The 12127-nt window shown below is 50.0% G+C and overlaps 4 protein-coding genes across 4 annotated transcripts; 3 read left to right on the top strand and 1 right to left on the bottom strand.

The window, feature by feature from the left end:
- Nucleotides 1–233: 233 nt before the first annotated feature.
- Nucleotides 234–1387, top strand: LOC6555513 (eukaryotic translation initiation factor 3 subunit G-1). Its single transcript, XM_001982635.3, has 2 exons — nt 234–382; nt 445–1387. The coding sequence occupies exon 2, from the start codon at nt 445–447 to the stop codon at nt 1252–1254; it is 810 nt and encodes a 269-aa protein (XP_001982671.1). The 5' UTR covers nt 234–382; the 3' UTR covers nt 1255–1387.
- Nucleotides 1388–1659: 272 nt separating this feature from the next.
- LOC6555512 (histone-lysine N-methyltransferase SMYD3) lies at nt 1660–3814 on the top strand. The gene is made up of 5 exons (XM_001982634.3): nt 1660–2152; nt 2215–2456; nt 2516–2649; nt 2897–3359; nt 3428–3814. Exons 1-5 carry the CDS (start codon nt 1956–1958, stop codon nt 3796–3798), a joined length of 1407 nt encoding a protein of 468 aa, XP_001982670.1. The 5' UTR covers nt 1660–1955; the 3' UTR covers nt 3799–3814.
- A 54-nt stretch (nt 3815–3868) lies between these two features.
- On the bottom strand, nt 3869–6518 carry LOC6555763 (centromere/kinetochore protein zw10). The gene is made up of 2 exons (XM_001982633.3): nt 5028–6518; nt 3869–4967 (listed from the first exon to the last, which is right to left on the bottom strand). Exons 1-2 carry the CDS (start codon nt 6375–6377, stop codon nt 4152–4154), a joined length of 2166 nt encoding a protein of 721 aa, XP_001982669.1. The 5' UTR covers nt 6378–6518; the 3' UTR covers nt 3869–4151.
- A 230-nt stretch (nt 6519–6748) lies between these two features.
- Nucleotides 6749–11690, top strand: LOC6555762 (chromosome-associated kinesin KIF4). The gene is made up of 6 exons (XM_001982632.3): nt 6749–7036; nt 7104–7780; nt 7843–7994; nt 8054–10305; nt 10407–10924; nt 10985–11690. The coding sequence occupies exons 2-6, from the start codon at nt 7104–7106 to the stop codon at nt 11028–11030; spliced, it is 3645 nt and encodes a 1214-aa protein (XP_001982668.1). The 5' UTR covers nt 6749–7036; the 3' UTR covers nt 11031–11690.
- Nucleotides 11691–12127: the final 437 nt, after the last annotated feature.

Here is a 12127-nt window from a genome sequence, read left to right as displayed (position 1 = left end):
ACACGCGGTTGGTATTTGGTTGGTATTTTACATACCTTTTGGTATATTTGGGGCAGAATTTGTATATAAGCAGCGTAGTCAAATCAAAACTGCAAATAAGTTCTTTCGGTATTTTATTTTGTATTTTGCCATTTAAGGTATTAAAGTTTACATTTCGCCGCAACGTATTAATTTCAATTTTAATAAAATATCGAAACTAACGTAATTTGTATGGTATATTTACAAGAAGCAAAATGGTATATAAAGGTACATTTTCCGGACTCACGGTATGTTTTTGTGACCGCGGAAGGGTAACACTCTTTTGTTGCTGATTAAAAATCCGCTTAACTCGTGGCGAAATTTGCATTTACCATTTCGCAGACAAATCGTGTTGGAAAACAGAGTGAGTGCCCCCAAGCAACCAGCCAGTGCACCCCCACTCACTGCGCCTTCAATCCCTTTCAGATGCCGGGCGTTGAAACGATCAAATCCTCCTGGGCCGACGAGGTGGAGCTCGACTATGGTGGACTTCCTCCGACGACGGAGACGGTGGAGAATGGGCACAAGTACGTGACCGAGTACAAGTACAACAAGGACGACAAGAAGACGAAGGTGGTGCGGACGTACAAGATATCCAAACAGGTGGTGCCCAAGACGGTGGCCAAGCGACGCACCTGGACGAAATTCGGCGAGTCGAAGAACGACAAGCCGGGCCCCAACTCGCAGACAACCATGGTGTCCGAGGAGATCATCATGCAGTTCCTCAACTCCAAGGAGGACGAGAAGGCCAACGATCCGCTGCTGGACCCCACCAAGAACATTGCCAAGTGCCGCATCTGCAACGGCGAGCATTGGTCGGTCAACTGCCCGTACAAGGGCACAGCGATGGACACCAACCTGATGGAGAAGAAGGCCTCGGCCGCCGCCGCTGCTGCCGTGGATGCACCCAAGTCCGGCAAGTATGTGCCCCCCTTCCTGAAGGACAGCCAAAAAGGTGCGCTGGGTATGCGCGGACGCGACGATACGGCCGCCATCAGGATATCGAATCTGTCGGAATCAATGACCGAGGCGGATCTCGAGGAGCTGGTGAAGAAGATTGGGCCGCAGAGCAAGATGTATTTGGCGCGTGACAAGAACACCGGACTCTGCAAGGGATTCGCATACGTGCATTTCAAGCAGCGCAAGGATGCGGCCGCCGCCATCGAGATCCTCAATGGACACGGCTACGACCACTTGATCCTCAGCGTGGAATGGTCCAAGCCCCAGAACAATTAGTTAGTCCCGTTCCCACTACCCGCGTTTACTGCTCATAGGAGTTCGTTCGAGTCGATCACACAATTTGTCCCTATGCTATGCTAAGTTTGCTACAAATAAATCTTAAAACAGCCCCCAGGGGCACCGGAAACCACATCGCTGTGCACTGCAAGGAGGCATTGGTGTCTGGAATCGTATATATTCTATATTTCGTAATCTTGGGTATAGCTTTACACGCCCTTTTGCGGTCCACCCACAAATGCTTTCGAATTCGGCTCCATATAGCTTTCTCTCTCGTTTCCAAAGATTGCCTCCTTGTCCACAAAACGTAAATGCTAGGAAAAACAAATAAAGAAAATATTTTGTATTTCTTACTTAACAAATTTGAACATTATTTGTTAAGTGTATTTCTTATGAAAATGCAGTTACCATGCTTCGTTAACTATACGCGGTGCGCACTGTAAAGAGCATGGGATTCCAGGCGATCTGGCAACGCCATCGTCTGCATACGAAAAAACACCTCGATGTTGTTGTTTCTGTGTTTGCCAGCGATTTGCGTAAATTGTGTTTGTTTTTGTGGCCAAAAATAGAAATCCGATGCCGCAAAATATTCAAAAAGCATTCGAAACAATATTTTTAATCTTCAGGTGTGCGCTCATTTTCAGTCGTCAGTGAGACGGGCCCCCAGGCGAAAGTCTTTGTTGTTGCTCCGTTCGCGCGAAATGGCCACCACCACCGTTAGTTCATCCAGATGCGCATCCGCACCCACATCCACATCCGCACACCTTTCCAAATCCAAGAACGCAAAGCATTCGACGCCGCAAATCAAAAGGGGCCAGCGAATTCTCACGGAGAAGCCCTTCGCCTTCGTCTTGAAGTCCCAGTACCGCCTGGAGCGCTGCGATAACTGCCTGGAGGCGTAAGTTTTGCCATGTGACGCCGCAAAGGTGTGTACTCTCTGATTCGGATTCGCTGTTGCAGGACCAAGGTGCTGAAGTGCTCCAACTGCCGGTATGTGTCCTACTGCAATCGCGCCTGCCAAATGCAAGCTTGGGCGCAGCACAAGCACGAGTGTCCTTTCCTCAAGAAGGTGCATCCCAGAGTAGTGCCCGATGCTGCCAGAATGCTCTGCCGACTGATCCTGCGCCTGGAGCATGGTGGAGACCTGATCCGTGGCTATTACACCGAGCATGGTTCCCGCAAGTTTCGCGATCTCATGTCCCGTGAGTATGTCCGGCATAGTCCGGAAAATCCTTGCTAATCCCAGTTAACCCCACTCCAGACTACGCTGAAATCAAGAACGATCCCATGCGGCTGGAGCACTTGGACTCGCTGCACGCCGTCCTCACCGATATGATGGCCGACAGTCCCAGCACGGTGCCAAACAAGACGGAACTGATGAGCATCTACGGTCGTGTAAGTGTGCAGGCACCTGTGCGCGTAAGCAGGTGCGGATTGGAAGACTTGGCACGCTGATGCTAAAATGATAGAAAGCAAGACGCTTGGCTCTGCAGCCGCTCCTGGTCGCCCAAATTAGATAGCAATCAATGATGTATGCCTGGCGCTCTGCCAGTCGATTGATGATCTAGGAAGGGCTTCGGTTCACATTCCCCGGCGCAAAAGATACGAGAGAGCTCATGCTCTTTCTCCTCTGCTCTTGCAGCTCATCACCAACGGCTTCAATGTCTTGGACACCGACATGAACTCGATTGCCACGGCCATTTATTTGGGCGTATCGATTACGGACCACAGTTGCCAGCCGAATGCGGTGGCCACCTTCGAGGGCAACGAGCTGCATGTCCATGCGATTGAGGACATGGAATGCCTGGACTGGTCGAAAATCTTCATCAGCTACATCGATCTGCTCAATACGCCAGAGCAGAGGCGTCTGGACCTCAAGGAGCACTACTACTTCCTCTGTGTGTGCAGCAAGTGCACGGATGCCAAGGAGTCGAAGGAAATGCTGGCGGCTCTGTGTCCCAATCGCAACTGTGGCGTGGGCATCAGTGTGGACCGAACTAACTGCCCGCGCTGCGACGCAGGCATCAGTCCCAAGTTGAGAAATGCCTTCAACGACGCGATGGCTCTGACCCTCCACAACCTGGAGAACATGAAGGACGTGGCCTGTGAGTAGCCGCGCCAAAAATTCCTTGTGCTTGCGCCTCACTATAGCAGCTTTTTGATTTCCTCGCAGATCTCGATGTGTGCAAGGTGTGCCTGGACAAACAGACTGGCGTATTCCATCCCCTGAACGTGTGGTACGTCAAGACGCTCGATGCGGCCTTTGAAGCGGCCATCGAAGTGGGCAAGTGGAGCGACGCCCTGGATTATGGCCAACGCTTGTTGCCAGGCTTCCGAAAATACCACGGCCCGTGGAATCCGCTGTTGGGCCTGGTCCACATGAAGCTGGGCAAGATCCAGCTCTACACGGGCCAGTGCAAGGAGGCACTGCACCATTTGGAGGAGGCCCAACGCATCCTAACCGTCACCCACGGCCGGGATCACAGACTGCTCACTGAGCAGCTGTACCTCCTCATTCTCCAAGCGCGGCAACAGGCACATTAATCGAATTCAGTTGTTTTTATTTATTTAAATATGTAAGTCTAAAGTTAAACAATGTGTTGCGTAGCGGAAATAATGGACCGACTTTTTGTGGATAGGAAAGTGAAGTAGTAAATCTGATATTATTACTTCTCTAATTACAATAGAAACCATTCGGAGAATTAAAGATTATCCAAATGTATTTCTTTTGGCATTTGTAGTAAATTTTTCAAACAATAATTCAAATATTACTCAGTAAGGACACATCATGGTAATCTTCAAATTCAGACTCCGTTTTCTAACCGAAATATAAGCATAGCCACCATAATTCTCGAATTCGCAGTTCGAAAAAACCCGCATACAACCTGGTATGGAGCCTATACAATCTGCGTAATGGCCTTAGCTCGCCAATCGGTATCCTGGAACAACGCTCGGATTAGATGCTTTATCTCCTCTGACTTGTAGCTGGCGGTCAGCGGGCCGACGCCGTTGCCCCACAGCTCTGTGACCTCCATGAGCGACGCGTTCATCATCGCCTTCAGCTGCTGCAGCTTAAGCCAAGAGTGAACTTGGGCCACCTCGTTTGGCTCGCGGAAGAGCGTGGGCGCCCGCTGCAGCACCACGTCAATGAGGTCGCTCAGCTCACTGGCCATCGGTGCGGAAATGTCGCGCAGCGTGAGCACTCGTCGGATTAGATGGGTGACAAATGTGTTGATCAGCTCGCAGAAGGTTGCATTATACACAGTCTCAGGGAGCACGTTCAACCACACGTGCTTTAGCAGCTCCAGCTGGCGAAGGCACTGGCGCACCAGCTTCAGTGGGCCAGAGCCCAATGTGTGCGGACTCTCGAACTCAAAGTCCTGCATGATGCCCTTTAAGATTGAGGATTGGTAGTCAACCTGTACACGGAATTGCTGCTGACCGGTGGCCTGCAGTGTCTTGGATAGCGCCGCCAAACTTTCGATGCCCTTGTTGGCATGCTGAGCCACCCAGTGCGTGAGGAAGATGCAATTGTTGTGGAACAGCACGGCCTGCTGTGGTATGCTCTCGAGCAGTTTGCGGTGCACCTTGGGCACCTCATCGATGTACGTGTGTAGCATGACAGGAATGATGCCGGCTGTGGGTTCGACTTCTTTATCGCCCGACTTGTCCGTGGGCTGCCGGAGAATGCGGTCCATCAGTTTGACATAATCCTGTCAGTTACAATGAATGCTGTAGTTAAATCAACCGGTTTGTTTTAGGAAGCGACTTACCTGAACACTTTTTGAGATCATGCAGCGTGGGAAGAGGAAAGGATCGTTTGTCACTTCGGCAGGGTTATTGTTGGGCGCGACCAGCACCATGTCCTGCAAATCTCGCTGGATGATCTCGCGCGCCGTTTCCAGAACCCGACAAAACAGCCGATTGCGGTAGGAGGTCTCATACTGCTCGACAAACTGACTTAGAGCTCGATCGTGCTCTGGATTGATGATGAATGAGTCTACCAGCAGCTGCTCCAGCTGCATAGCATCCTCACACAGCGTAGAAGCCTGATACTCCTCCATGGTTTCGGGTACAGCTGGCATCAGGCACTCATCCACCAGTAATTGCAGCATTTTATCCTTCACATGATCGCCAATAATGGCAAAAACATGTTGCTCGCTGAATACACTACAGTTGATCCCAGCCAGCGTCTGCCACAGCAGCTTCAGGTTCTCCAAAACTTGCTTGTAATTCGGACGGAGTTGCGATGAGCTTGACTCCTTGGTGGCGTACGAAAGCGACAATCGGATGTAGGTGCCATCATTGGCTTCTTCGCTATACTCGGTCATCACTGGCCGCATGATCAGCGGTTCGATGCAGTTGTCCAGCAGGAATTCGCAGAGGCGTACCGGATTGTAGGGTTCATGGAAGAGGGCCTGCACAATATCCTGCAGCTGCGATTGATCCCGGCTCACCTGCAAGGTGACGCATCGCGATGTGGGAAAGGATTTACACTGCAGTTGCACCAGTCGATCGAAGCGCTCCTGAAGGCTCTGCTGCAGCAGATGTGCCTGCACATGGTACTTCACCTTGATGGTCTCGTAGCACTCGAGGGTCTGAAAGATGCGTCGAACCTCTGGCGTGGCCACCTGTGCGTTCTCGTTAACGGAATCATCGCCATAGATGAATGCCCGCAAACGGCCAACAAGATCTAGAATAACCGAATAATCCTTGTTCGCCTTAGCATCCTCCACGCACTGGAACAGATCGTCGATCCTAAGGACATGCTCGCTGACACCGAGACCCAAAAGGATCTCTCGCAGCTGCCTGCCGCTATCCGCCAACTTGGCATTCGCGTCGTTCAAGGCGCCCAAGCCCTCAGAGTCCACCGTCTTGAGGAGTTCCTGAATCTCTCGATTTAAGGACGCCGACTCCTCCAGGAAAATGTCCGGCGACGTGTGGTTGGGCATAAACTCCGTGTAATTGTCATCGATGTGCTTGCGGACGCGCAATTGAAAGCGATTCACGCGCGTCAGCACTTTTAAAATGGCCGAATTGGTGGCCTCCACGTTGGTGCAACTGTTCCCATTGGCGTGCAACGCCTCTTTCACCACTTTTAACCGCGGCGTCACTCCCTCCATGTCCTGCTGTCTGACCAGATCCTCCTTTGCCAATTTATTGCGAAATGCAATCCAACTGGTTTCTTCAATTCAATGTTGATGCTACCGATTGTTCAAAAAATCGATAGCTACATAGCTAAATCGATACATATGTGCGGATATCGGCGAATCGGCTAAAAAACCGCTACATTCTTGTAGTTGGACATTTTTCATTGGAAGCAGCGAAAATCGTTATAAATCTATACACATAGGTAGATTGTATTTTCTTAAATGCGATTTTCTATCAAGTCTGCCTGTCCAATAACTTCAAGTCTTCAGATCAGTCATACATTTGATATCTAGGAGATTTCTTTTCAGTATCACACACGAATACAATCGACATCTGCCTACAACGGCACCTCTGCTGGCCCCACTTATCGAGAACCGCGGTGTGCACCGATAACAACGCCATTTTTGAAAGTACTGGCAGAAATGTGTTCGTATTTTAGCGTCGTATTGAATTAGCTTAGGCAAGGATCGGAAAATCGAATTTCTTGAGTGTACGGGGTTGCCCGTGAAGAACCCACGTTACACCGTGACCTAGACCAAATCAAAATTGTAAGTTGCTGTTGCTGTGACCCGATTGTTCAGTTTTCCCGGGGTCTTCTGCATCTCGATTCGGATCTGCTGCCCTGCTCAAGGTAAGTGGTTGGTGGAGACGGCCGGCGGTAAAGTAGTATATGATGATTGTCCCTTCGAAACTCTTAGATGTCCAGCGAGGATTCCAGCTCGGTGACTGTCGCCTTGCGCGTGCGCCCATTGGTGCAGTCCGAGTTGGATCGCGGCTGCCGTATTGCCGTGGAACGCTCTGCGGAAGGAGTTCCACAGGTCACAGTCAACAGGAATGAGTCTTATACGTACAATTACGTCTTTGACATTGACGACACGCAAAAGGATGTCTTCGAGACCTGTGTGCAGGGCAAAATGTCGAAGCTGTTGCGCGGCTATAATGTCACGATCTTGGCATATGGCCAAACAGGTTCTGGCAAGACCTACACTATGGGCACAGCCTTCGATGGAGTGCTCGATGATCATGCTGGTGTTATACCACGAGCCGTTCATGAGATATTCAAAGCCATTTTAGAATTGCGGGAGGAATTCCGTTTCTCTGTCACATGCTCTTATGTGGAGCTCTACCAGGAGCAGTTATATGACCTCTTTTCGGAAAAACGGGAAAGAGCCACCATAGACATCAGGGAAGTGCAGAACCGTGTGGTTATGCCGGGCCTCACTGAGATAGTTGTCAATTCCGCCCAGGAAGTGACCGATCATCTGATACGCGGCTCCGCCGGACGGGCTGTGGGCGCCACGGCCATGAATGAAACCTCCTCAAGATCCCATGCGATATTTACGTTGACGCTGGTAGCCACCAAACTGGACGGCAAGTATGTGGTGCCATCTCTTCGTTTAGCACTCTTAATCACTTTTTTCCCTCAAAACCCGTCAGTAAAACCGCCACAACATCGAAGTTTAACCTGGTTGATCTGGCTGGCTCTGAACGCTGCTCAAAGACTATGGCCAGCGGCGATCGCTTTAAAGAGGGCGTGAACATCAATAAGGGCCTTCTTGCCCTGGGCAGCGTGATTAATGCCCTGGGATGTGAGTATTTGCCATTTAGCCACTTGATTGTAAATTGGTTTATTCCACAAACATTGCAGCTCACCAATCCACTGCCTATATACCCTACCGGCAGTCCAAGCTGACGCGTCTGCTGCAGGACTCCCTAGGCGGTAACTCCATTACGTTGATGATTGCTTGCGTCAGCCCCGCTGACTACAATGTGGCAGAGACATTGAGCACCCTACGCTACGCGGATCGGGCCCTGCAAATCAAAAACAAGCCAGTGGTCAATCTCGATCCGCATGCGGCGGAGATAAATATGCTGAGGGACATCATCCAAAAACTGCGTGTAGAGCTGCTGGCCACCGGCAAGATGACCAGCTCTATAAGTAGAGCTGTTGAAATAGCTGGCTTGGGTGAGATTCCCTGTGGGGATTCACTAGCTGGTTCAGTAGCCAATGAAGCCGAGTATAAGCGCCACAAGGAAGAAGTGCGCACCCTGCAGGACAGGATTAAAAAACTACAGCAAGAGCTTCAACAGTCGTTGACCGAACTGGCCGAGAAAGAAATGCGTTCCCATATTACTGATCAGGGCCGTGATAAACTCCGAGGTTATATGATTGAGATAAAATGCAAACTGGATCAAAAGGAAAAGGTGAACTCCGAAAATGGTCTTATGGACCCAGAACTGCGCGAAATCTCATTGCTAGTGGATCTAGTGAACAAGGAATTGCAACACACTCAGAATGAGCTGGAGATCCAGAGCAATGAGACACGCCAGCTGCTCAGCACTTGTTCGCAATCAGATGGGATGGAAAAGAGCATCGATGAAGCCCACGACCAGCTGGATTCCCACTCGGAGGAGTTCACTAACAAGCAATTGAACTTCGCGGGCGAACTGCGCAACATCAATCGCCAGCTGGATCTCAAAGAGGAGCTGCAAAGTCGTATTATTCGCAACTTGGACAAGTTGGAGGCGGGTAACGAGGATGACAAGTTGCGTCAGTGCAACCAAAAGATCGATGACCTCGAGGCGGAGCGACGAGACCTGATGGATCAGCTGCGCAGTATTAAAAGCAAGGATACTTCTGCCAAGTTGGCGGAGGAGCGACGCAAACGCCTGCAGGTTTTGGAGCATGAGATCTCCGAACTGCGCCGCAAGCTGATCACCCAGGCCAACATGCTAAAAATGCGAGAGAAGGAGCGTGAAAAGATTAAAAATCTATCTAGCGAAATAGGCACCATGAAGGAGTCCAAGGTGAAGCTCATCCGGGCAATGCGTAGTGAATCCGAGAAGTTCCGCCATTGGATGACGGTTCGCGAAAAGGAGCTCACCCAACTTAGGAGCAAGGACCGCAAAATGCAGTCGGAGATTGTGCGCCAGCAGATGCTGCACACCAAGCAGCGGCAGGTCTTAAAGCGCAAGTGCGAGGAGGCTGTGGCTGCCAACAAGAGGCTGAAGGATGCCCTCGAGCGCCAGGCACATGCGCAGGCCCAGCGTCAGAAGTACGCCAAGGAACACGGCGGCTCTGGCTCAGGCTCCGCAAAGACAGATTCCTGGGTGGATCGTGAATTGGAGATCATACTCTCGCTTATAGATGCCGAGCACAGTTTGGAGCAACTGATGGAGGACCGGGCGGTAATCAACAATCACTATAATCTGCTCAAGAAACAGAAGATCGATGATCTTGCCGAAGCCAAGGAGCAGGCCGCCATTCTGGCGAATCTCGAGGAGGAGCTGGAAATGCGCAATGCGCAGATCTCTGATATTCAGCAGAAAGTCTGCCCCGCCGATCTGGGTAGCCGCATTCACTCCTTGGCGGAGGGCGTCCAAAGTCTTGGCGAATCCAGGGCTGTAAGTAAGCAACTCTTGAAGACTTTGGTGCAGCAGCGGCGTATACAGGCGGCCAGCATGAATGAGCAGCGCACAGCGTTGGATGAGCAGCGCGCACAGCTCCTGGATGCTCAGCAGCAAGAGGAGACTTTGAGCAAACGCATCCGTCTGCTCCAATCCGAGCATGAAGAACAAATGCTGGCCCAACAGCGCGCCTACGAGGAAAAGGTCGCCATTTTGATCAGGACTGCCAACCAGCGATCGACTGAAGTACAGTCACCGGCGGAGGAGCTGAAGCATCACAATGAAATCCTCGAAGAACTGCTCAGCAGCCGAGAGGCACTGCAGCATGAGCTGGACGAACTAAAAGCCAAGACCAAGTCAAAAGCCAAGCCAGTTCCGGCTACTTCTCAGAATTTAGATGATAGTGTCCAGATAGTGGATTTTAACGAAACAGTAGAGCTAAGCGATGTCAGCGACGATCCCGACTGGGTGCCCGCCACATCGAAATTCAAGGTGAGTTTGCATTGTGCTTGTTTGGCTTGACCAGACAAGTATAGGTTTTCTCTTGACCTCTTGAAACTAACAGTTCAACAATTTTCTTGACTTCGCCGCAGAGGGGTCAGGCCGATGTTAGCCGCAATGTGAAGCCGCAGATTTCGGGATCAACTCCTTTACAGAAGCCGGATGCCAACGTGACGTCATTGGACAATGCATCCATCCAATCGCTGAATTCCACAACCGCCACAGAGGACGGCAAACGCTGCAAAGGTTGCAAGTGTCGAACGAAGTGCAACACCAAGCGATGCGGTTGCCTTGTGGCCAACCATGCATGCTCCGAGATCTGCGTTTGCAAGACGAATTGCCACAACCCAATGAATGGCCATAGTCCGTCTCCGCATTGCGGGGCGGGCGATGGTTACACTGCCGAAGACATCAAGGAGGACATCACGTCCGAGACCGGCGACGAGGAGCCGCAGACCAAGGAGAACATGGATAAGTTCGTCGCTCCAGAAGCGCCCGGCAAAGTGGAGCAATCACCAAAGCGTACACTGCGGGAACCACCAAAGGCCGTAGCCACACCGCTGAGCAATACATCCAGTGCGGAAGATATCAATGGACCCAAGTTGGCTAAGTGGGCACGAATTCTGAATTATATTTGTTCGCAATGCAAGACTTCGTTTTCTATTCGCAGAATGTCGGGACTGGCGTTTGACACGCCCAAGCGCAAATTCTTTTAACGTTGGAGCGGACCTCATACATGTGGAGAACGGAGCAGCAGTAGAGGAGGAGCAGAAGCGGAGCAAAATGAGAGCAGAAGTGGAGCAGGAGCGAGTTCTCCAGATACCTGTCAGCACGATTAGACTAGACTTGGGCTAGATGGCTAGATTGGTTAGGCTCGTTTTAATAATATGTTTGTTAAATTCTTTTAGGAAATTTTCGTTAGGGAACTCATATCAACCAAGACTGTTTTACCCATCCATGTTTTAGAATGCACCAATGTAGCATCGGATGATCTGCACTAATTCGCCTCTAGGTCATCCAAACTAATTTTAAATTCGATCAACTACAGAATCCAGTGCCTTTGACAGGCAATAGCCCAGACCTATTTATTTGCTTTTTATCAGATTTAAAGTACATGGCCCAAATGCATGATTACGAGAGAGATGGGAATATTCTAAGGGCCAGGATTTCTTACATTCGTAAGCATTTATTTTCCAAGGACTAGAGACTTTATCGGAAAGGAGTGAAACTAACACCTTGCCATGTATGTTTCGACTACAGAGGATGGGCAGAAAAAGAGGTCAACCCACATTGATTCTGGCGTTTTTCAAATAAGTTTCGTATTTTCAACCAAGCCCCGAATTTCGAAATACATGCATTTATATTTTGACATTTTATTATTGTTTTTGTATTTGGTTCTTTTTTCATAACAGTTTTTTGTGTGTGTTGGGTGTGTGTATGTGAGTGGACGCGACATCCTTTTTCGCTTTATTTTTGGGATTTACGAGGTGACTGCAACTCACGTGTTCCATTTTTTTTTTTCTTTCGAGCGGTGTGATTTGGGCGTGGGTTTCAAAGCACCGATAACAGATTAACAGAAAGACAAAGGCAAACAAGGAAAATGTGACTAAAACAGAGTACTCAAAAAAAAAAACGAAAGAACAAAGAAATTCGAAGGGGCTCTCCTCTTCGCAAATCACGATCATATCATTCACACCAAGCGTTCTCTGGACTGAAGATCTTCCAGAGAATGCGGAAAATGGTGGATCCTGATCCTCTGGGCTCTCGGGGCATTCGTGCTGGAGTGAATGACACATTTAGACAGGCCAAACAG

Source organism: Drosophila erecta, unplaced genomic scaffold (genome assembly GCF_003286155.1).
Source record: "Drosophila erecta strain 14021-0224.00,06,07 unplaced genomic scaffold, DereRS2 tig00000126-arrow-pilon, whole genome shotgun sequence".
Classification (NCBI taxonomy): domain Eukaryota; kingdom Metazoa; phylum Arthropoda; class Insecta; order Diptera; family Drosophilidae; genus Drosophila; species Drosophila erecta.
This window is presented reverse-complemented; position numbering and strand designations above follow the sequence as displayed.